The 25,032-nt window shown below is 43.0% G+C and overlaps 3 protein-coding genes across 4 annotated transcripts in view; 2 read left to right on the top strand and 1 right to left on the bottom strand.

Moving 5' to 3' along the window:
- frmpd1b (FERM and PDZ domain containing 1b) overlaps positions 1 to 11,776 on the top strand; it is a 25,037-nt gene extending 13,261 nt beyond the window's left edge. The window contains exons 6-17 of one of the 2 annotated variants that reach the window (XM_035669288.1): positions 34 to 79; positions 425 to 529; positions 715 to 810; positions 1,951 to 2,076; positions 2,267 to 2,386; positions 2,918 to 3,051; positions 4,170 to 4,296; positions 4,687 to 4,779; positions 4,917 to 5,099; positions 5,441 to 5,588; positions 5,849 to 6,817; positions 7,030 to 11,776. In XM_035669288.1, the coding sequence (XP_035525181.1) occupies positions 34 to 79; positions 425 to 529; positions 715 to 810; positions 1,951 to 2,076; positions 2,267 to 2,386; positions 2,918 to 3,051; positions 4,170 to 4,296; positions 4,687 to 4,779; positions 4,917 to 5,099; positions 5,441 to 5,588; positions 5,849 to 6,817; positions 7,030 to 9,602 (4,720 nt within the window). In that variant the 3' untranslated portion in view covers positions 9,603 to 11,776. Of the gene's footprint in view, positions 1 to 33; positions 80 to 424; positions 530 to 714; positions 811 to 1,950; positions 2,077 to 2,266; positions 2,387 to 2,917; positions 3,052 to 4,169; positions 4,297 to 4,686; positions 4,780 to 4,916; positions 5,100 to 5,440; positions 5,643 to 5,848; positions 6,818 to 7,029 lie in introns of both variants that reach the window. The other variant, XM_035669287.1, reaches the window with a different exon arrangement.
- Positions 11,777 to 12,614: 838 nt separating this feature from the next.
- slc25a51b (solute carrier family 25 member 51b) lies at positions 12,615 to 17,062 on the bottom strand. The gene is made up of 2 exons (XM_035669289.1): positions 16,903 to 17,062; positions 12,615 to 15,327 (listed from the first exon to the last, which is right to left on the bottom strand). The coding sequence occupies exon 2, from the start codon at positions 15,251 to 15,253 to the stop codon at positions 14,318 to 14,320; it is 936 nt and encodes a 311-aa protein (XP_035525182.1). The 5' UTR covers positions 15,254 to 15,327; positions 16,903 to 17,062; the 3' UTR covers positions 12,615 to 14,317.
- A 664-nt stretch (positions 17,063 to 17,726) lies between these two features.
- On the top strand, positions 17,727 to 25,031 carry ints10 (integrator complex subunit 10). The gene is given in 19 exon segments (XM_035669541.1): positions 17,727 to 17,941; positions 18,072 to 18,139; positions 18,222 to 18,325; positions 18,445 to 18,584; positions 18,669 to 18,750; positions 18,838 to 18,978; positions 19,136 to 19,310; positions 19,783 to 19,952; positions 20,057 to 20,196; positions 20,449 to 20,602; positions 20,771 to 20,853; positions 21,126 to 21,146; positions 21,149 to 21,285; position 21,653; positions 22,046 to 22,154; positions 22,922 to 23,001; positions 23,117 to 23,279; positions 23,432 to 23,525; positions 24,396 to 25,031. Coding segments are annotated over 19 exon segments (2,148 nt in total). The 5' UTR covers positions 17,727 to 17,812; the 3' UTR covers positions 24,553 to 25,031.
- The last annotated feature ends 1 nt before the right edge of the window (position 25,032 follows it).

Raw genomic sequence — 25,032 nt, 5'->3', positions numbered from 1 at the left:
GTGTGTGTGTGTGTGTATTTTGTCTCCAACCAGGGACTTGGAGGATTGTATCACTGTGACTATCCTGCGGCACATGACAGTGAGTACAAATAAGACATTGATGAACCCCTCTTCAACACAACACAAACACACACAATCACAAGTCATTACACCATCCTTCATTTAAATATAAGCTCACTGTGTGTTTCCAAGCATGTGACTGTAACTTTGCAACTTCTGACAGGATTAACTGCCTTCACATTGGTTCTAGATTGATAAATGCAAATGTAAACATGTATGTCGACTGTGTTGGCCTGCCTATTGGTCTCAGAATGAACTGTGTCATTGCACTGGTTTGAGATCGACAAGTGTGTGTGTGTGTGTGTGTCTTAGTCCACTACCCAGCCTTCGCGTAATGGACCTGGCACGTGTCTTTGTGTTGCAGAATCCCAAGTCATCCATCATGTCGGCAGAGAAGAGAGCTCGTCTGAGGAATAATCCAGTTAAAGTGCGCTTCGCAGAGGAGGTGGTGGTCAACGGGCACACTCAGGTAGGAAAAAAAAAAGAATCAAGGCCATTGTGAGCCACTGATGAATGACTCCCATTTCTGCATCGCTCAGTCTTTATTTGGTCTTATTTTCTAAGCTGTCATGCAGCCCTCTTGCTATTTTATCTTTCATTGTTTGATATTGATTCCTGTCTAACCACATTGATATGTGCTCTTCTCTCCATCAGGGAAACTCTCTTCTCTTCCTGCCCAACGTGCTAAAAGTCTATTTAGAGAACGGACAGACCAAGGCCTTCAAGTTTGACAACACCACCACTGTCAAGGTATGTATTAAACACATGTTAGATACTGAATCTAAGAAGAGAGAGGCAATTTTACCAAGAATTATAACTTATTGTAAAAACATTTTGGGTGTTTATTGATAATAGAAGGCAAAAATGTGAAACTTTGAAGGACCTTAACGGCTCCACTCGTGGGTCACTTCTGATTAATCATGAATGCAGCATGGGTAATTGGATGATGCATCTTGTTACTAGTTGGTCCAAGAGATGGCAACATCATTCTTGGGCGGCTGACATGTTTGTCAATACCAGTGGGCTCTATGAAAGCCAATGAGAAGAACCTTGCTATACGTTCAAATCCATACCAAGCTGAATAAGCTGAAGACCCCTTATCTTAATCGCAATAAGCAACAATTAGACACAAAATAAAAAAATAGAAGAGTAAAGTTAAATAGATAAATTGTGTTACCTCCCTGTTAATTAATGTAAATTGCTAAGTTTGACTATATCTAATGTGCTGCCTACATTGTAGCCCTCAGAAGATCCTTTCATTGGCCCCCTCAGTTTCTTATAAGCAATATGAGACCAAACAGTGGATCTACTGTAGTCGTGAAAGGCTTCTTTGAAACAAGTGGGTGTATTTTGCAATTAAGCACACCACAAGTTATGGTGTGCTTGCCTCAAGGTTGTTAGAGTGTGGGTAGGCTCTTCTTAGCTGTTCTTCATCGTGGAATAATACAAAAGACTATTAATTATATAATGCACTTTGTGGAGGAGGAAGTTATTAAACATTTTTAAAGTAAGACGAGTGTGCAGTGTTTCAGAGCCATGTTACACTGAGAAGCATTTGTTTTTGTTAAGAGGACACAGCGGCATTTTGTGAGTAACTCTAGATATCTTCTCTAAGTCCAGTTGGGCATGTGCAGCTTGAGAGATTTAATGTATACAGTTATCACTATGAGATGGGCGTTAGATCACTGGGTCATTAACTCATCACCAGTAGGTCCTTGTTTGTTGTTGTCTTCATGAGCACATTATACTTGTTGCAGCAGGGTTTGTAGTTGTATTTTAGTTTGTATTCCCAGGCTAAGGGAAACTAAGAGGGGAATCAGATTTGACCATCTGCCATCAGCAGCCTGTTTGTCTAAGGGGGTCTGAACTGTTGGTTTTTCATCATTCCAGGACATTGTTCTGACTCTGAAGGATAAACTGTCCATCCGGGCCATCGAGTATTTTGCCCTGGTGCTAGAGCAACAGTACAGCATCACCAAGCTACTGCTGCTGCACGAAGACGAGCTCATACAAAAGGTAAAGCAAACTATGGATGCACAAATCCACACACAAACATACAGTTAGTCGTGGGTGGCTGTTTACGTAAGGTGTAATTTACTTCACTTTTATTCTAACTTTAAATCATAACTTTTACAGTAGACCTGCTGACAAAAAGGTACAAGATTCTTGCTTTAATCTGTACACCCCTATTTTTTGTTGTGACTAGGTGGTGCAGAAAAAAGACTCCCATGACTACAGATGTCTGTTCAGGGTGTGTTTCATCCCCAGAGACCCCACGGACCTGCTGCAGGATGACCCCTCTGCCTTTGAGTACCTCTTTTTACAGGTCAGAGAATCTAATTCTCTTATTTACAGTACTATCTACCTTTGTCTCCTCTCTCATCTTCTATCTGTCTCCCTGTCTCCATCTGAGAGACTTTGTGTTGTACAACCTCAAACTAAATTTGACCGCCTTGCTTACATAAGGAAACTAAGTCTAAATGTGCATACAGTTAAAAAACCCAAACCCAACTTGCTCTAGTGTGCTCTAAGGTCATTTTGTTCCACAGTAAAGCATTGGGAGTGCTACTTATGTCATGTTGATTTATTGTTCTAAGAGGAGTCTTTGCCTCTTGCTGTGTTTGTTTTTGCTGTAGAAATGGCAGCTTGAGTGTCCCAGTGTTAGTTTACTTACAAAGACGCTCGTGAGCTGTGTATTTTGCAATGTTTGACATGGTGTATGTTGATGTATTACTGTATACCAGTAAATATAAATATATGATGCTTTTCAGTTGTACATGAGTACACTGTTTAATGAACTGTGCATGTATATTTGTAATGTCTGTATGCTTTATGCTGTGACGGTGTGTGTTTCCAGAGTGTCGGGGATGTGCTGCAGGAGCGTTTTGCAGTAGAGATGAAGTGTAACACTGCACTCCGCCTGGCTGCCCTGCATATGCACGAGAGACTAGATAGTTGTGGACAGACCAGGACCTCTATCAAGAGCATTACGTGAGTCATATGTGTTTGTGTGTAAATGCAATTTTAGGTGCACACTGGTAGGACGCTAACGGCCTTAACTCCAGCACTCCGCATTACAGGTTTTTTTTTGTAATTTTGGCCGTCTAGGGGTTTGAGCTTGTGCTTCTGCAATCATTGTAATATGTGTGGGATAATGGTGCACACTCAATGCATAATCTATTAATGTTAATGTTTTGTGTGTGTGCACAGGGGTGTGTATTTGTCCTATTTCCTGTGTGTACATCAACGGTTTCTTACTGTGTTTTTTCAAATGTTCCTCTTTCTGTCTTTCGCTGTCTCTCTTTCACACTTACTGTAAAATCTATGAATACACAAACACACATAAGCAAAGATGCATTCCCCAAAAGAACCACCTCACTGACGCACCGGTCACAGATTAATATAGTTATATACGTCATTGCAATCATAAATTCTCTGTTTATCGCAGACACAGGCCTTTTCTAACCTCAAATTAAATTGATGATGCAGTCATAGTTACAGTTTCACTGACAGGGGATTCAGTTAAATGACCGTGTAGCTGTTTAGTAACATCTAGCGGCTGCTGTGGGGAAAAAAGCAACATCAGCAGATATGTCTATTGTTTTTTTAATTTTTGTGAAGTCTGTTTTTGGTTTTAATGCAGCCTACAAATTTCAAGCTTATTTACTGTTAGGTAAGCTTACTGATGATGAAACCTGAGACTACATATGTCACAACATTACTAAATTTTACATCGTAACACCGCCCACATCTTCAACAAGCACACACTGCTAGCTACACAGAAAAGATAATATAGCCTTACCTTTATAGATTCATTTGTGTATTAATTTCTGTAACCTGTGAAATGGCAAGACAAAACATAATTAGAGTACAGTTCAAAAAGCAAAATTGAGGTGCTACGATGAATCAAAAAACATAAGCCTGCTAGTTTATGAGACTAACCTTTGAAGTGCTGCACCAATATTTACACGGTTTCAGCGAAATTAAAGTGAATACTGCATGTAGGGTACTGTACAATTTTAGCAGGCATTGAAGTGACTGTTCTAATGTGCTTTTTATTCATCTGTGTGTGTGTGTGTGTGTGGTGTGTGTGTGTGTGGTGATGACAGGAAGGAGTTTGGCCTCGACAGCTTCATCTCTCCCACGCTGCTGGGCAACATGAGGGAGAAGGACCTGAGGAAAGCCATCAGCTACCACCTCAAAAAGATTCAGTCCCTACTAGAGCCACGTCAGAAGGTAGATACAGCCTGATGGATGGGTGGAAGGAGGCACTGAGAGGCGTAAAGAGATAGATAGTGACAGTTTAGTAGTGGCTTTAGGGTACTTTTTATCTGACACTTACAGTGACTAATCCTGAGATTTAAAGTTGTATATAGAGCGGCAGCAGGTTGGGAGACAGATAGATGATGGATGGGAGGGTAATTAGACAGGAAAAAGTAGGTCTGGGGCTTGGATAGTGTTCCTTGGAGCATATTTCTCTGTGGAGAACACTTTTTTGGTCAGTGAGTTAACCATAACCATCGACTTCCCTCTGGTTTTCTTTCATCCCTTCTACTTGCATGTCTGCCTGCCGTGCTCTCACTCTTATTTTTCTCTCCTCTCCCACATCCACTGTCTGCGTTTTAGGTAATATCTGCTTCTCAGGCGCGGTTGGCCTACCTCACTCAGCTGGGGGAGCTCATTTCATATGGGGGACGATCATATACAGCTACGATGATGGTAAGGGTTAGGTCCTTAGCATACACCATAAGACCAATTCCAATGATTCAAATATAATATAATTTACCTCATGTCATTATTCAACACATTAATCTATGTCCTTTCCATTTTCTATTCTCACTCTTGCCTACACTCAGCTTCAGGACAGGGAGGTATTGGTCAGCCTGCTGGTGGGAGCCAAGTATGGGATGAGTCAGGTCATCAACCACAAGCTCAATGTGATCTCTACACTGGTGGAGTTCAGCAGCATCAGCCGAGTGGAGCTGCTGTCGGAGTCGGACAAAGTCAGCCTACTGCGCATCTCACTGCACGACATGAAGGTATGGTAGACATTGGGTTCATTTAAATGGTCATCAGGATACTCTAGTATTCATAAACATGTAGGCACTGACACAGATATGAAAAATGGATATATTCACTCACCACACTAAATTAGTACCAAAGCTCATGCTAGAGTAAATATAGGTCAAGCATTTCTCCTTCACTACACAAGCAGTATACAGCCTAAAGGGGTGTGTGGTAGCTATATAAGGTTAATTCAATGGATTCAAAGGTGACTCTCTCTCCCTCTTTCTCCCACTCCATTGCCTTTTCTCCCTTACCCTTTGGCTTTAATCACTACCGCTTTACCTTATCTTCTGCTATGCCCTCCCCCTCTCAGCCATTTGCCTTACTGATGGACTCTCTGGCAGCCAAAGACTTAGGGTGTTTGCTGGGAGGCTACTACAAACTCATGGTGGATCCCAATGTCAGTGTCTTCCGTCTGGGGCGCCCAAAAGTGAGGGTGCACCGGATTCCTGCTGAAGAAGGTGTGTGTGGGAGGTTCGCCGTAATAGAGGGCGTGTGCTATGAGTCCCTATCAAGTGAGCAAAAATTGTTTCACTTAAAATAATTACTTTCTGGCTTTGGCCTTTTCATAGACATTATATGGTATGTCACCAGCCAGTATGGGTACGGATAGAAAAGCCTGTCATGTTATACCATCATAATTTAAAGTGTATTCCTTTCTACAAGTGGACTAATACATTGTCTTTTCCGATGCTTGTCTGTACTTTCCTGGTGTTATTAGGTTACGTGTCTCGCTGCTGCAGTGACTCAGATGACTCAACAGATGAGGATGACCCAATGGATTCTCAGAATTACAAACGGCCAGACCCAGCAAGTCAGGACTGGGAAGAGAGGAGAAGAGAGGAGGAAGAAAAGAGGAGAGAGGAAGAAAGAAGGGAGAGAGAGGAGCACAAAGGCAAACAGGAAGTGAAGATAATAGTGACAACAGAAGGTAAGGAAAATGAAGGTGAAGAGGAAGGAGGTGCGACAGGAAGTGGTATGCGTAAATTCAGTATTATGGATGAAGAAATGAACCTGGAGACCACCTGGTACCACACTGACCCACGGGTCACCAGCAGCTTCTCAAGCTTGTCTAGTGGCTCCTTAAGTGCTGCCCTGGAGGAGAGCAGTGCTGCAGCCAAAGCCCCAACTCGTCGGGATTTACTCCGTGGACCATGCACAAGCGAGGACCTACCAAGCTTGGATGTTCACCACCCCTACCTCCTGGAGCCAAAACGCCACCAAGGGCCCCTGCGACCCACCAACCTCAATTACCGTGGCAATGACAACTCTTGCCTTTGCTTTGCTGAGCTCTCCAAGGCTGATTTCCTCCCTAGCCCGCCTGAGGCTACTAGCGATGATGACGATGATGATGATGAGGATGAGGAGCGGGGAGTGGAGGAACTGAGACGCATTTCTAAGATCCCTAGTTCAAGAGATTTGAGACTGATTGACAGCACACCCTTTGACAGATCACCCATTAAAAGAAAGAAAAAGATCCCTCCCAAAGTCCCATTAAGGACAAGCTCAATTCCTGGGAACAAAGCAGGACAGGTTGAGCATCGCCTCTCCAAGGATGAAGAGGGTCTATTCCTGACACCTTCACCCAACCCCAAACCAGCTCTATTTGTCAAAGAGACTGCCTCAGAGTCTGAGGATGAGTTTTTTGATGCACAGGAGAGATTTACTCCCCCAGTTCCTGATCTATCAGGTTTGTTTACAGCATGTTTGTTAGAACCTCGCAGTTTATCCATGTCACGTGTTTGTGAATGCCCTTTGTTTATGGTGCCATGTTTGTTTTATTTTCTGAGATTTCTCAGTGACATCAATGTGATTAAAGGAAGTATGGTCAAGATTTTTGTAAATCCACTGATGCCTTTCTCTTTTTGTCCTTTTTATTTTATTTGTCTCTGTCTGTCTCAGACGCTGAGCTGGCTGACCGGCGAAATGCTAATAGGTTGAGTGGAACCTGGAATGGTCTTCCAGGGAAAGAGCCATCCTCCCCGCTTGCCAATAAAGCCCAATTCTCTAAAATCAAGAAGGAAGTGGAGACACTTAAAGGCCCCGCAAATCAACTTACCAACCAGCAGCCCAGTCCACCAAAGCCATCTCAGAAACCTGAACTTAAGGTCAAACCACCACTGGCACCTAAGCCCCAGCTGCCTCCCAAACCTCAGATCATTCCTCCCAAATCCCCCCAGCATGGGAGATCATATGCCCACTGCAATGGGGATGCCTCTGGACGTCTGTCCTCTGAACTCCTGGAAATGGAGCCAGACACCATGGAGTTTAAGTCTGTCACATCTGGAGCAGGTGGACTCCCCATGTCGTCACCCCTGATCACAGCAGTGCGATGCAGCAAGCAACCACAACCCATTACAACACCACAAACTGAGGAAAAGATGAAGAGGCAAGAAAACAGCCCAAAACGGAATAAAGATCTGTCGCATGAGAATGGAGCGCATGTTGTTTCCAATGACAAAGCATGCATTTCTGATGAAAAGGAAACTCCTAAAGTTGAGGGGAAAATCAATGGGACTGCCCTACCCTCCAAAAAGCCACCAAACCTACCCCCTATCCCTCGCTCTAATTCAGGTACAAAGCTAGCTATTCCCCCTCCAGTACCACCCAAACCCACTTCTCCCTCCAATTTCCACCCCTTATCACTACCTGCTAGCTCTCCTGTTTCCCCAACTGATCCAAATAAAGGGATCTTTAAGGATAGCGTCAGTCCACCAAATGGAATCCACCCTTGGAGCAGCCGCAATGGCAGCGTTCAGTCAGGACCCAGGAGGGTCTCTCTGAGTCATGAAAGCTTGTCACCCAAAAATACAGATGCGCCTCTCACCCTCACCACCTCCCTCACCTCAACTAACTCCAAAGGTGTCGGAGGCCTAGAAAGCAGAGAACCTGGAAGATCTGGATCAGGATCAGACCTGAGGACCAGCTTTACCAGCCTGGGAGGCAGACTACCAGCTTCTGCCCTGAGAGGGAAGATCCAGGCTCTGCCATGGTATATGACCCGTTCTCAGGAGATTTTGGGAACTCTGGACTATCCTTCTTCTAGCTCCATCAATGGAGACACATCTGGATTTGGCTCTGGTTTGTCTGTAGCCAGTGGTTTATCAGACTTAAACAAGACCCCTGTCAAGGAAAAAGAGACTGAAACTTCAAAATCAGGAGGGAAAGGAAACATTTTAGAGGATGGAGCTGAGGTTGTCATAGCGACCATCAAAGAGGCCCAGGAAGTGACCTCACACATGAAAAAAGCCAATGGGACAAACGGCTCCCACCCTAATCTGAGTTATAAAGAGAATAGTGTGCACTGCGGCAGTGTTTCATCAGAGCAGCCACAGTCCCGGTCCCATTCAGCAGTAGGGTTGGGAGGTGTGTCCAGCATGCAAATTGGAGGTGATTCACCAACTTCCTCACTCGCAGATAGTACTCCCCCTCAACAGCAACGGGAGGCTTGTGGCTGCCGCACAGTTTATGCCAACTGTTTCAGTGGAGACACTGAGGATGGTGTAAGCTTTGATGAGGAGCTTACCGTTTATGAGTTCTCCCGCCGCACACGCCCCAAACCTGCCAAACCCGCACCAGTGTCTTCTCCAACAACCCCACCTCCAAACCCCAATATTCTCTCACTGCTTAAGGACAACCCCCGTCCACTTTCTACTTTCTCCACTGCCTCCTCTGAACTCAGTCCCCTCGTTTCACGTCCGGTTTCCCCCACAACCTCATTTGGTTGTCCTCTACGTTCACTTACCAACAAGAATTATGGTGGGCTGAAAGGAGGTTTTGCCTCCCTACGCCAAGATATAGACCAACTTCTGTTGGTCTTAGAGAGGGGAGCACTTGAACAACCGCAACAAACATGTGAAGACTCAAAGGATATCACAGGCATAAAAGTAGGGCCTGACCTTAATCACAATGGAAATGAAGGCAGTACTACACTAGGACCGAGCCCAGATTGTACTGGAACAAGCACCGCTGCCCTGACAGAGGCAGAAAGGAGTCTTCTCCAGGCAGAGGCTCGACGACTAGCATCTGGGTGTCAGCGTGCCACACGTGTAGGTTGGGCTCCTGATGAAGCCCTACGTTCTTTATCTAACAGCTTCGGTGCCCTGGTTAAGTTGTCAGCAGCCTGCCTGCGAACAAACCCCTGCCCTGGTTGTGACATCTGCCATAATGCGAGTCTGGTCCACAGGGATGAGGACGATGACAGCCAGGAACCCATGGACAAGCTAAAGGAGATAGTGGGTCTGTACCGGGAGTTTGTTGGGGCTGTTGAGACAGCTGGAACTGGTGCTGGGGTTGGGGGTAAGAGTGTGGGCTTCACTGGGTCTGGACAGGGTCAGGGGGAGAGTGACGGGGTAAGGCTCTTAGCCAAACGCTGCACTGTGCTAATCTCCTCCGTATTCGCACTCACACAGCTCTTCCGGACACGCACACTTGACACCTCGGACACGCCTGGACACGTACCTCTCAACTTTTGACCTGTGAACTTTTACCCACTAATGACCCACTGACTCAAGAGGTGATACAAGAAGAAACAGCACAGAGCGATCTGGTGTGTAACCCCTGTGTTCTTGTACAGTAAGTGCCATGCACACCATAGCACACAAACTTCGACCCACATTACACATAACCACATGGAAAACACATACACCAAACAAAACCCTAAACGAAGAGAAGAAACTTCATTGCTTGGCCTCTTCTTGGACGCATATGGACTATGCATTTGTACATATGAATTTTATAATTATTACAATTCTCTTATTTTATGATACAATATGTGTATGTATGTAAGGATGAATTACCCATGTATGTATTTATGTATTTATTTTTACAATATTTGCACCATGGTCTGTGATGTGCAGGTCTCTGGTGGAAAAAAAAAACTATGGATGTCACTGGAATTTTTATTTTTCCTTCTCTTTGAGACAGTATTATGTTATCTTTTGCTGCTTTAAAGATTTCTCCACTCCACAAGGTGTAATCTGTAAATTGTCATTTTTCAAGTTTTAACAGGACATTTTACTGACAAAATACAGAATATATACTTTATCACAATTGCAAAATACAGTTATTAACTGATTTGTTTTATATTTGCAGGGATCGCACCTTTTTGAGGATTTAGTTTTTCAACATTACAGTCACTTATAAATGGGATACAAAACTATACCATTACAAAGCAGGGAGAGCACTTTTGACTGTTACAGATTGCACCTTTTTATGAGACACATACCCTTGTGCAAAGTGTTTTTTTCTACCCCTTCCCGGTCTGACTGAATGCTTCTTGGAAATACTCCATTACCCAAACGTATGCAGTATTATAACATTAATGTAGTTTTCATCCAAAGGACATTACATATATTTTCTGTGAATGTGTGGATGAGGCCCAGGGAGCAAAACAGGGGACTTTATTTATGTAGTTAAAAAAAATAAATGTTTTTGACGCGGCACAAGGGTGACTGTTAAACTATGTCCAGATGTAGCAAAGATCCAAAGTCTTAAAACACTGAGCCACAACTGTTCCCCACTTCAGTTTCCTCTTTGGGCACACCACGTTATTAAAGACATACTGACAGATGGACTGACTGCCGTATGCTGCGGTCAGAAGTGTAGATATACATTTATATCTTTGTGTCCTGTTCTGTCTCTACCTTAGTTTATGGCTATGCAAACATAAACTCCCCACCCTACACATACTGTATTCTTGTTTTTTGTGCTAACATTAAAAACAACAATAGCTGCATTATGTTTTTGTCTGAATATAATGGGTGCTTTCTTTGTTTGGAATGTTGGCCTTTTGTCTTGTTTCGGGAAAACTTACTGCATTATGGATTGCAACGTTTTGCAAAGTTGCATGGGATTAGCACTTGTCAATATAAAAACTCCTGTCTATACTGATGTCTGTGAATTGTCAGTAAAAAGGATTACACTGCTCGATCGGTTTGCTGATGTACAGTGTTCACTAATCAGCTTGTCCATATCACATGATGCCAACTAATTTAATGAGCCATCCAATTTGGAGGATTTACTTGAGCCACCTACGACAACAAAAAGGTAATTAAGGCAAATCAGTCAGCAGTTGCTTACACAAATATGATAAGGGGATTAGCTGAAGTGAGGCTTTAGTGTTCACAGAGAGTTGGTGAGGACATAGGTTGTATATTTAATCTTCCGAATAGATGACAGAAGGAAATCTTTGTCAAGGTAGCCATGCTTGAAAAATAAGAAGGTAGGTCTCCTTGTGTGAGCTTTCAGAGCTTCCAGTTACCATGGAGGCAAATGTCGAGTAGCAGTGTCCATCACAGCACTAACATCAAGACGTGTCACTCTAGTTGTTCATCCAGCAGGCCCCGAATTGGGAAGAGAGCCTGTGTCACCTATTTGTTTTGTTTCTGTACGCTAAAATTGTATCAACAGCATTTCATTTTCAAAGAGGACAGTGTATTTCCACATGAGCCGTCACTTTTCCGTATCCACGTACAATGAAGACAATGTACCAAGAAATGTATTGTTTGGGAATAAATTACACATTGACCTTAACAATGTTGAACATCTGGGTGTTTGGGTTTGTCTATAGAACAGTTATTAACTAATTTCATGTAGCAACTTCCAGGTCATATTAGCTCCCTCCATGAATATTAAGTCTACGAATCAGATCAGAAGAACCAGGGGGAACATTTAAACAATAGCAGAGAGACAGATATGAAGCTGTACCATGGGAATGTAAATAACCTCTCCATTAGTAAAATCCCTGCACTACTAATACTATTAATGACTTATTGTGTGATTTCTTCTTCCCAGCATTGAGTCGCTGTACTTCCACGAAGGCAGCGTTCGTCTATTCATGTAGCACTGAGGCCTCCTTTCCCTTTTCTCTTTCTTTCATTTGGTACTGGGAACGTCTCTAAATTATTTACTGAGCCAGCTGAGTTAGAGCAACATTTCCACTCTTATTATTAAAACACATAGTTAAATAATGAATCTGAATCTAAAAATTCAAGATTTCACCTAAGATGATATTCGGAGAACATTTGTGAGGATGAAAAGCAAGCGAGCCGAGAGGCTTTGTAACTACGGCAGCTCAACCCCCGCTGATCCAAAGTCCCCATGTCAGATTGCCCTTAATCTGATCATTATCTGCAGTCTGACTTCTTGGCACAGTAATCTAGAAAGTCGCACTCTGCACTGTCGCACATGTTAAAAACATTGTCTGACAGTGTAGTGTTTGCTCTGTCCTTCATTTTGTGCCGTGTCCATTCAGCTCGACTACAATAGATGGTTGTAATGGTAAAGCTTGTGATTGATTATGGTGCATATTTTGGTCAGATAGATGAGACATGTTATTGTAAAGTAGGGAGAACTGACAGACACACAATAGTCATGGTTTCCTAATGTATTGGGGGCCTCTATTACATAAGTAAAACATAATTTGTCTTTTTTTTTTAGCAAGCTTAAACTAATTTATCCCCACAAACACCCACATAAGAGACATATTCACTGTCGACACTTTTAATGTATTGATTTGAAACATTTCATTTGGTTGCAATCATTAATTTGACATTTTTCATAGTGATATGGTGACTTGTGCTTCAGGCTATAAGTGGCAACTATAAACAGCATTTAATATAAGCGAAAGTGTCCCACTTTTCCAAGCCCAATTCAATACGAAGTCTTATTTTAAAAGAGGAAAACCTAGAAAACCCTGAAAAGATCTCATGAAACAGAACAGTGTGGGCAGTCATAAAGAAAAAAGAAACTGAAGAAATAGGCCAAGTGATCCATTTACAAGGCAGCTTGAGCTTTTTGTGCCACTGAACATTACCCTCTGCCCCTGTCTTCTCTCAGCACCATTGCTATCGCTGTTCAGTCTCTCTCTCTGTGTCCAAGCACCATGCCTTTCCTCTTCGGGCTGTCGTACCCAGCCAGAGCTGCTGCGTGGTGACTGCAGCTACTCAAGCTTGAAATCTGAGCCCATTATGTCAACAGATGTTACAGACAGAGAGTAGAGCAAGCGTGAGATAAGGAAGGATATAGTGAGCAGAGGGAGGGAGATACATGTATAAAACAAGTAATATCAAAGTTTAGAAAAAAGGAAATAAATGTTGAGGAGTTTTATAGTCTAGTCAATCAAAGCAATGGTGCATAGTCAAATTAATATCCAAAGTCTTCTTTTGAAGCTGCCATGGTTTTGTTAAAACATAATATCTTAAATAAAGGGCAAACGTTTTCTGTGGGTTTATTTGTTGCAAAAGTCTAGATACAATATTATTTCTGTACCATCTCATAAATTATAAAAACAGACCAGATCTGGGTGTAACTGTATGTTTTACTGACATATACATCAATGGTCACTTATCTAAAGTCAAATAACATATACACCCTGCCAGTAGCACTTCATAAAATAAACCAAGACAAATAATTTCCAATTGGCAGCATCATGTGCGAAAGAAGAAACTGTTTAAAATAGCCTCCCTGTGTCTGCTTGACAGCCTTTCCAAGAACATGTATATGATACTCATTTCAATAATTGCTAAAGTATTAGCCTTCTGATCTCCTCAACTCATGGGCCGAATAGGTAAAGGGAAATTAAACGACTGACACTCTACTTGACAATAAATCTTGGGGTATTTCAAAAAGTACAAAAGTGTTTCAGTTAAGTGGCAGAATACAGCCTCACAGAGGAAGTGCTCTTGCTCACACAGACGGATATTGTCAACAAGACACACCACAGCAAACAGCACAAACGAAGAAACAGCGTCTCCTACAAAACAGTTAATCCAGTCAAGTAACCTTTGCTTGAAACTGTGGAAGAAGAAAAAAAAAAGCGCTGGAGTTCAGTTTGCTCCCCCGAATTTTTTGTAGACAGAGCAAACAAGGGCATTTCAATTGGACCCTGGCACAAGTTTTTATAGGCGAAAGCATGTTTTTAACACTTTGACAACAGTAAATAGTAACAATGGCAGGTGGTGTATCTCACACTGACTGTTGGCCCCTGTCAGAAGTGCAACTTCATTGCTGTCTTTCAGTCACGAAAACCCCAGCGTCCCAAAAATAGTGCCAGACAGCAAGTGCATCGGCTTTACTTTACAATTTCCTTTCTTCACAACAAACTGGCTTCATCACTCTATACAGGTATTTTTCCCTTTACATTTGTTCTCTTCCTCTCTACATCTCATCTCCACCCCCCCCCCCTCTCTCACATGAGCTTCAGCAGCAACTCGTAGGTGGCATTGATGATACCCCAGGAGAGAAGTGAACGGTGGTAGTTGAGGTGAGCCCCTCTGAAGAGCATGGGCAAACTGCCACCCCTTTCTCTCCACACTGTTAGCAACACTTGCCTGCAAGGCTGGAAGGCTCCACCAACCTGAGACTGAGCACGGGACTTAACCACATTTAATGGATAGAACATGATGCCGAGGGCTGCTCCCAACAAACCTCCACACACAAAATCATTAACCATGTGACCTGCCCGGCTAGTGGCTTCCGGGAGCTGCTCCTTGATGGGTCCACGGAGCCCGAAGAAGAGCACATTGCTAGGGCCATTTCGGAGGAGTATGGGCACGAGGCCACGGTAGCACTCTCTGACACCATACTCAGTCAGAAGTGTCCGGAAGGTGTGGGCCGTGTTGTTGAAGCGCCCGTGGTGCCGATGGTCTTGCAGGAGTGTTTGCACGCGCTCAAACGGCGTCAGGATGGCCTCTGCGGTTCCTGCCAATGCTGCAGCGAAGCTTCGGGTGACCAGCTCTGGCACGCCGCTGCCACCGGCCCGGTCTAATAAGACTCTAGAGAAGTCCTCGTACAGGCCGAACATGATGGCCACTGTGGTGGTCTTCTGGAGCAGCGGGGGCAGCAGGCCCCGGTAAAGATTCCTCAGCCCATCCCTCTGGAGCTGCCGCACTGCCTCAGTGGCCAACACACCATGCAGCTGCTGGCGGAACAGCACCTTCTGGATGGGGAACGTCACCACGATGTTGGTAAAAGCTGCAATGGAGCCGCAGACATAGTGCTTCCCATGATGGCCCAGCCTGGCACTCAGAGCCCCAGCAGGTAGCAGGGAGGGGCGTCCTTTTGTCAGGGCAGCCTGGGGCTGAGGTGTCCGGGCTGACTCAGAGTCCATGGTGCTAACAGCCATGGGAGGCTCAGTGCTCCACAGCCTGCTCCTCCAGCATTACATCAGCACCACACTCTTTTGTTAAGATATAAACCCTGTGAAAGAGAGTGGAAATATCCGATTAATCTTCATTAGCTTTATTATTTTTATGTGTCTCCTTTTGCCTTTGTGGATTTAGTATGGCAGTAAAAGCTGACAGAAAACACAGGAGAGTGAGACAGCGATGACCTGATGTTACAAAGATCTCGGTCCAAAATGAAAATGGGCGCACACACACACACACGCACACTTACCTACAAATGGGATTCAACTGAAGTACAATCAACACAACATAGCAACATCTGAATATTTTAAAAAACACTGATAAAGATATATTTCCCTGACTGATATGAATTTATATATATAAATAAACCAAACCAAAATGCATAAATAATATGCAATACATCGATGGGGTCTACATTAAATGGCCCGTACGTCCTCCATGTTGGCTTACACAGGTTGAACCGTTTAACCTCATCCACCTGCCCTAAACTTGCAGAAACAGGCAGCACCAACTGGCCACTGATAAGAGTTATTACACAACTTAACGGGCTGATAAGTGTGAACTGAGGGGGCGGAGAGCAGCTCTGAGTGACAGATGACACACTGTCTCTTCATGTCATGTACATTGCACAGCACCACGTATGTAAGTGTTTAATGTATGTACGTATTAAAGAAGCTACAGGACACCTTACCTCACACAAAACAGCGAGAACAAAATACCTCTAGTAAAAGGAAGGTCCTAAGAACATTTTGAACAATAAAGACTCAGTACATAAAGCAAGTTGTTTAGGAGCTGTCTAAGTATAGACCAAGGAGGGGATAGTGGTGGCAAAGCAGTGAGGTCATTAGAGGTCAGGCCACCAACATATCGCTCCAGAAATCCTTTCACACAGTTTGAGATCAGTGTGACAAACCCGGCTACTGATGTACAATAAGACTGTAATGTAATAAATAAAACATTGCAATGTTACACATCTGTTTGATCTACTTTTTAACAAGCACTACTTTAACATTGAGAGTGAATTACAGTTTATTTTAACCCTTGAACACTTCGATTGTGCCATTATGCATAACTAAAAACACAAACTTATAAAAAACAACCCCTATTCTGATTTCGATATTTAAACGAACACGGGTTTACACAGGAAGACCCTTACGTAATGATTTTCCAACTAAATCTCAGGCGATCACGCCCTCTGCACTCCTGGATCTCGTCGTGTCATGCCTGTTGTGTCAGTATGCTGTCAGTCAGGAGGCACAGACACAAATAAAACAAAGATATAATCTCATTTAACGGTGCCATTAAAACAAGCACACAAAGGGAACACTAGCTCCTGTATGAACAATTAACTAAAACACCCAACAAATCCCCGACGGGCCCAAAAGCTGTGCAACCAAATGCTAGTCTGGTTAGCTCCACAGTGCTGGTGTGGGCCTCCTCGGCTCCCTTAGTGAGCAGTCAGTGTATGTTTGAGGTAAAGAGACGTATTACGGACTACAGCTGCAGAGAAATACCTGTCCGCCTAACATGCTAAGAGGCTATCATACTGAACACGGCGCTGATTGATTGATTGGTGACTGATTGGAGACTTCGATCGATCAGCGGGTTCACGGATGAGTCTCTTTACCTGCCAGTCGCTGTCCGGTCCCGGGACAGGTGGAGGGCAGCTATTCTTCGGGGTAACTGGGACACAACTGCAGGTCCTGTCTGTCTGTCTGCCTGTCTGTCTGCCTGTCTGTCTGTCCTGTCTAAAGCCCCCAGCAGCAGGTGACGGCAGAAATGCATCTTTTGGCGCATGCGCACAGTACTGACGATCTGAGAGGTTTCAGGAGCTTCTGTTCACAGTTTGAGTCCGATATAAATATTTATTAAATTATATTATTATTTATTATGACGAGGTGAAGTAGCTTTACGCTTTGTCGATAAGGAGGTAAAACGCTAAAAAACGAGCTGTTTTTATTTTTTTATGTTTATATTTTTTTTCCCCGTGTTGTTTTGGTGCGAAAACTTTTGAACCGCCGGTCGTAAAGCCAGGACCGTTCCGGGTTTTTTTTTTTTTTTTTTTTTTTCTTTTATACCGACTGCGGCGTGACGTCACTGCCCTCACCGTCAGAAATGTGTGGTAATAAAAGATTTACGTTAGACGACTGTAAATCTCCGCGAGGACTCTTCTTCTCGTTTCTGTCGACCGCACACGGTTGCTACGCGTGTGTGTTGAAGTTAACTGACGGACACAGCTTCGTTGTGTTTGAAGCTCCTTTAGCAGAGAAGTTCATTGAAAGGCTCACTGACGCTAACTAGCTGGTGTCTATACGCGCTAGCTGAAGGTTTGGCATGTCGCAAACCAGCTCTGCTCGTCTTCTGGACGCTTGGCTTCAGCTTGCACTTTGATCAATCCATCCACCGAGACTCTGCCTGTGTGAAACAACCGTCATGCATTAACTACAACCCGAGGCTGCTTGGTTTGTGTGTGGTTGTGTGTGTGTGTGTGTGTGTGTGGTCGTAGGGGGGGCGTCAATTTGTGTCTCCATGTGAAAATGTCAGCGCAAAAAGACTGCGAGTTTTTGGTGAAAAGAGCCCGGGAGCTGGTCTCTGAGGATCCCTGTGCGGCCAAAGCCTGGCTCATCACTGCCAGAACCCTTTACCCTGCAGATTTCAACATACAGGTACCATTCATATACACCTCAGCTGCTCACAGTCCAACCACCGCATCAATATGAATTTATTTAACTCACTATCACGTGTTTTGAAATGTGTGGATGATCTGTTATGAATCTTGTTGTCATGTTTTCACAGTATGAGATGTACATCATTGAACGCAATGCAGAGAGGACCGCTTCTGCAGGGAGGCTGCTGTATGACATGTGAGTTACAGTGCACTATCTCTGTGGTGCTGGTGTAAATGCCCCTTGTCCTTTGCTGAGTGTGATTCCTCCGTCCTTTTAGGTTTATAAACTTTCCAGATCAGCCCATTGTATGGCGGGAGATCAGTGTCATCACAGCCGCCCTGCGCAGTGACTCTCAGGACAAACATGCACAGTTTCTACGAGGTGAGATGAATTGAACTCCCTTGTTATCGTACAGGAGCATGAATAAATGAACGTCCTCACTGTCAGGAGTGTGAATGTTTGGATATCTGAAGAGCGTTTGTTTGTCTTGTCTCCCTCAGGGCTTTTCGAGACGCTGCCCGGCCGTGTGCAGTGTGAGATGCTCCTGAAAGCCACAGAGCAGTGTTTCAACACTTTGGAGAAGGCAGAAATGCTGCTCCTCCTTCTGAAGCGCTTTCCAGAGTCTGTGGTCCAACATGGGGTACGTAATGATAACATAGCCCTTACATTGTGGTGACATTTGAAGTTAAATGGCACTGAACATTACATCCTGCTGTATGTTTAGGTCAGTCTCGGAGAAACGTTGTTAGAGGCGGAGGCTTCAGAGAATGTGGAGACTCCTGTCAACTGCTTCAGAAAACTGTTTGGTGAGTGAAACGTTTAAAAACGTGCTTTTCATTCAGTTGCAAACACCGCTTGCTTACTTTCACACTAACTCTTTCTGATTATTCCAGTGTGTGATGTCCTTCCTTTGGTCATAAACAACATGGACATGCGCTTACCGGCCAGCCTGATGCAGAAGTACATGCTAAAAGCAGCTGAATTCTACATCGGCTATGTTACTCGTGGACCCTCAGCTGATGTTCAGATACAGGGTAAGGCTGCACTGTGTTGATGCTGTACTTTTCCCTTTCTCTTAGCGCCAACCCAGTGTAGTCCCATTAAACCTCAAGAGTAGGGTCTGCCTCCATATTTTTTCTATTCACTGCCTGCCTGACGTTGGTTTTCTGTTCCTCTTGTTCTTCGTTTCAGGCTCTCAAGAAGGTGGGTCTCTGAAGTCACCCAGCGTGTCCCGAGGCTCCCAGCGTTATGTGATTGATGGCCTGTCGGAAAAGTCGTCAGTGGTAGCGGAGCCTTGGGAGAGGCTGTTAGACATCCTCGCTGTGGTTGGAGCACGCTGCGAGTGGCAGGGAGACAAGGGCCAGAGGTAGTCTATCTGTCAGCCTGTCAAACACCCAATAATGTTTTTCTGGGTTGTTTTTGTATTCACGTGACTCTTGTAAAACACAGTCACTTATTAGGTTCACCTGATAGAGTTTCTAATATTTAGTCTACTGTCATTTGATATAAATTGATCAATAGATTTTGCTGTCAGCTCATATCAGAGACAGAGACACAGCAGTCAGAATAGATCATAATGAAATTGAGTTGCAAGGCAGCCGATGTTTTAAAATTATAGTAGTGTGGGAATATTCAAGGATGCAGTTTTGCTAGTACTACATGTATATTACAGTATATTACACAGTGGTGCTAATTTAAAGTGTATTTTGGAGTTAAATATGTGCAAAAAACATTTCCATCATGTGTTAAGAAATCTGTAAAAATGAGACACAGAGGGAAATAGCATTGGCCCTTTGAATGTGAGTGTAAATCTTTTTTATGTCTACCTTCTGCTCCAGGAGTTATGTGGATATGCTTCAGAGAGTAAAGGAGCTGTGTCGCTACCTGCCTGGTTTGGAAGGAGACACAAGGTCCCGCTGCTGCAGTCAAGTGGTCATCTGTGCTGCACTCGTCCTCTTCCGCAGCGCCTTCCTCTATGTCTCAGCTGTACAGCCTGCACTGTTCCAGGGTCAGCCTCTGTCTTTGCCGTCATTTCACTCTAGTTCTTCTAGATCTCTGTTGTCTTTTTCAATGCAAGGTTAAGTGATCAAATGATGCGTTCATGTTTGGCAGGTGTGAATGCGTTGAGTTCGGGGCCGTGGATCCTTGTAGAGGACTTGAGCTCGGTGTATAACGGCGTGGAGGTGGAAAGAGGAGTCGTTAAACATGCACATAAGAAACGCAAACTGGCAGATGGGAGAGAGAAGACAATGGTGAGGACAGATCAAAACATTTAGATAAGGGGTTCACAAACTTGTTACTCAAAGATCCAGACTTTTGTTTGAGGTCCACATTGATGATAACAAAGTGACATTTAATCACCTACATTTACAACAAACTACATTTACACTAGCTGCTTTCTTAGTGTGCAAGGTTGTTGTCCTAAATAGGTTTTAGTATATGACTAGAGTGCCTTTCTGTTGTATTTCCTCTTTCCTACTCTATGTGCGTGTGTGTCCCTGTAGAGCTCAGATGATGAGGAAGGCTTGGGAAAAGGTCGCGGTCGACACATTTTAGTCAACAAGACTGAGATGCCCAACTGGTCTGAGACTCTGGACAGCTTCCGCACAGCGAGGGAAAGCTGGGACCTTCTTCACTCTCACGATGGCCTGGAAACAGGTAAACACTTGTTTTTATTTTACCCATGTATAAATTGGCAGCTACAATAGCTACAGATGGATTCTTATAGATTAAAAAAAATCTCTATACAACTTTATTCATTTCTCTTTAACAAGGGGTAAGGGGAAAAAAGTCTTATCATTTGAATGTAACATTGTATTTTAACAGAGTTCAAAAAGATTTGCGCCTCTTGGAAGACAGACAGCTGGCTGTGGTTCAGAATATTCCTCACCGACATGATCATATACCAGGCAAGAAACAGTGTATTTTTTCTAAAGTGTTATTTCATACTGTACAAGATAATTATAAGCATTGCATATAACTTAATTTCTATAGTATTTAAAGAATGGGGCAAATGGATAAACCTAACACACCTGATGACAGCACGCGGAGGAAAATGAGGGAATGAATATAGTCAATACAATATATCGTTTACATAATGGGGAGATATTTATAAATATTGAAATACCTTTCCGTGTGCCTCATGAGTTATTGTGTGCGTGTGTGTTTGTGTGTCTGGCAGGGACAGTACCGTAAGGCCCTTCTCCAGCCCTGCACCAGATGGCTGCTGTTGCAACAGCCCCAGCCTGGCAGCAGAGGCCCGTCAGGTCAGTGCCATCGAGGAGCAACCACAGGCACTCATACAGCAAGGCCTGCTGCCACTACGCACTGGACGAGTACAGGTACACACACGCACACACAAGACATCATTATATATATATAAGGATATAAGGTCGGAAGGTATTAGGAGACATACGTATGCAAACAAAGGTTGCATATTTCTTTATTATTCCATCTTTTTTTTCTCTTCTACATTTTGAATGCCAACCTGGCTCAAAATATATTGTTTTTATACTATTATATATATATATATATATATCTTTTACATCATATTGAAAATTTTAATTTCCGCTATTATGTTTTACTGTTTATATATGTAGGAGGTTGTTTTGCCTTCAACATATTGTAACAAGTAAAAATTGGATGTATAACACCAACTGGCCTGTAGGTGGCGTTAAAGTCAATTTTAGAGGCACACAGCTGCAGCAGAGTCCAAATTACAGAATTTAGACGTTTAGTACAATATGATATCGATACTCAATACTTTAGTTTAATTATTCTGGCTGGGTGATATGTAATTACTTTACCTTCATACTACATGAATATGCAAAGCTTTATTATACAGCATCATTTTACATGCATACCTACATTATCTATAAACTTTCCCAGATGTAGAAACTTGATGTATGATCACCAATAATTTTCAGAAAAGGTTTTGGCCTAGCAAATATATCCATAACACTGTCCTTACAAACGAGATTCAGAGTACAAATGATAAAATAAATTCAGATCATTTAAAGAGCTTTTGCACAAAGGTGTGTGTAATTGCCCTGCCCTGTTAACACACGTGATGTCTGTATTTTACTGTATCTGTTTATTTAGATGGCCTGTGAGAAGCTGCTTGATGTTGTCACTGGGCTGGTGCCCCCAAACCAAGAACCAACGAAGACCCCAGAGGATCAGAGTAGAGTCAAGACCAAAGCGAGGAAAGGTAAAAACACTTCTTGCTTTTGTAAAACATTGTTCAGTCACTGATTCTGACCCATGAACAGCTTTTAACTTGTAATATCTTTTTGTTGAGCACAAAATGGTTTCATATGGGGATTATCCTGTAAGTCTGTATGTTGACTGTTTGATAGCAACCACAAGTTCCCTTTTTCTGCAATTTACATATCAATGAGAAATAACTGACTTTGTTGAAAGTAATTTTGTCCCTTAAAACCTTTGAGCAGTATCTATCTCTATCCACCTATCTATGTGTTCATGCCTTCCTAACATTTTACCGGGGGGGACAATATTCAACAGTATTTGTGTAAAAGTATGAGAAAAAAGTAAAAGCTGAGCTGCTGGTGATAGAAGTCATTGTAGCCTCTCTGTTTTAACCAGCACAGCTTTTCTAGCCTTTATGGCACTGGTTAGGAGGCAAATCTGTGCACTCAGCTCAGTGAGTTAGAGACAGGTAGAGAAATAAGAGAGTTATAGGGAAAAGTAAATTCACATGGCAAAACATGGACAGTGAATATACCCACTCAAATCTGAACAAAGCACACAGAAAATAAACAACCTCAGAGCCAATATCCACCTGAAAGAGGAGCGTCTGTATTTTTTATGGTATTGAAAATCATACCCTCTGGATTATAAACCATAATACCTCGATACCACCCAAACCTAATATGAACACCACTTACTATGTGACAGAGACGTATGAAACTGTGATTATCAAAACATTATGCAGTGATTCATTTTTGTCATACCTAGGTAATGACCTGAGATTGCTTCCCTGCACCAGCAAAGCTGTGTTGCCCTTCTGTCTCCAGCTGATGTTGGCCTGCTTCAAGGTATTCACTAATTAACTAACTCATTAAGTCTGAGTAAATGCATGATATTTAGACTATTCAGATATTAAACCATGTATAACCCACTTTTTCTATTTTCCTCATTTTGTCCAATCAGCTCCGTGCCTTCACAGATAGTCGTGACGACCTGGCCCTTGGTCATGTAGTGGTGCTCCTGCAGCACGACTGGCCACAGGGCGAGATGCTGTTTTTAAAAGCAGTGGATAAGATCTGTCAGCAAGGCAGTTTCCAGTATGAGAATTTCTTCAACTATGTTACCAGTATCCTTTTGTGTAACCGTTCACACAACCACAATAGAGGGTGACAAGAACGGATTGGCTAATACGATATGTAGACCAATTACTTTGTGTTTACTTTGTCTGTGTACTCTTTTCTTAGATGTTAGTTTCCATAAGCTCATAATTAACGTCAGACATTGACATGCTGGAGGAGTTTGCATACCTGCGTACTCCAGAGGGGGGGAGGATTCAACTGGAGCTGCTGCCCAATCAGGGAATGCTGATCAAGTAAGCGCCTCACATTCAGAAACATTTCAGTTGGCATCGTGACTCTGCACACTCCCGTTCTGTTGCTGTTTTCAAAGAGAACAGTGCTATTGATTGATGATATAAGTAGACATGGCCTGTGGGGAAAACTGTACTTTGAACATGAAAATGCTGTTAACGGAGCGGGCGTTAGAAATAGAAGGGGTTTATGGTTAAAATAAAGCTTCTATCAAACTCCTTCATTCATTGCTGCAGAAGTAAAGACACTTGAATGCACCCTCACTGACTGAGAGTTGTTGAATGTTGCTGTCCCTCAGGAACCCTAGTCCCGCCCTGGGGGTGGAGTTAAATACCCTTCTCCTACAAGGGGTGCAGACGATGGACAGGTACCCCAGGCCCCTCCTCCCACAGTCCCATTCCTCCCCCACACCAGTCACCCCCCCTTCATTCCCAACTTCAAGGCTTGTCATCTCCCCAGTTTTGATTTGGGCCTGTCATTTTACATCAAGAATTAGTCGTTCTTTGATTTCCTGTCGGCGTTTGTTTCTTTGATCCATTGCTCCTCTTTCTGTCATCACTGTTGTTGTTGTTATTTGAGGATGATGTTGGTCTTGTTGTGCAGTCAATTTAGTTTTTTGCCTTTTCATAACACATGATCTCATTTCATTTGTGGACATGTTTTATGTGGTTTTTATTTATGATGATGAAACTTTTGTTGTGTAATCTTGACTGGCTGGTTTGTGTCTGTAAGGAAAACGTAACATGCTGCTTCCATGATTTTGTCTTTACTAAATAGAGCTCTTTTGTTTACCTCAAATCATCTCATAATAATACATTTTTAACCATATGTATGTTTGTGTTAATTATTTAAATTTTGTATTGTTTTTTCAGGCATCACACAGTGACTCGTGGAATCACCAAAGGAGTGAAGGAAGATTTCCGCCTGGCCATGGAGAGGCAGGTGTCACGTTGTGGAGAGAACCTGTACAGTGTGCTTCACCGTTTCTGCATCAACGAGAAAATCATCATCATTCAGTCTCTTCCTTGACACCTTGCCTGTGACTTTTGAACCCTTTTTTATAGTGGATATTCCAGCCACAGTTTTAATGCAGCTGGACTGACTTTATGACCCCCAACAGCTGTTTCCCAACACAGGACACCCTTCCATCACTCATGTCTTTATCATCTGCCACTGAACTCTTAAGAAAGAATACATCTCCTTGCTTTATAAGTGGATCTCTCTTTTCAGAGAGTTGAAGAGAATACTGGTTTCCTGAATATATATTGCTCATGAAGTTTTCATGCTATGTGTGTATTTTTTCTTCTTTACTGGTGTCAACTACAACATGTGCGTCACCGCATTTGAAGTGGTTTAATCATATTGCGACATTGTGTGGAAGTCAGTATTGAGAAAAGAATTAAGTGCGTTTTTGATATTCTTGGGTACATTTTATTGTTTTTGTTACAAACTTGATCAAACTGTTAGTTTATATAAATGTTTCCATTAAATGTGATTAAAAGAAGTTAT

The sequence above is a fragment of the Morone saxatilis genome, unplaced genomic scaffold (genome assembly GCF_004916995.1).
Source record: "Morone saxatilis isolate NCDOM2014 unplaced genomic scaffold, NCSU_SB_2.0 Contig22, whole genome shotgun sequence".
In the NCBI taxonomy this organism is placed as follows: domain Eukaryota; kingdom Metazoa; phylum Chordata; class Actinopteri; family Moronidae; genus Morone; species Morone saxatilis.
This window is presented reverse-complemented; position numbering and strand designations above follow the sequence as displayed.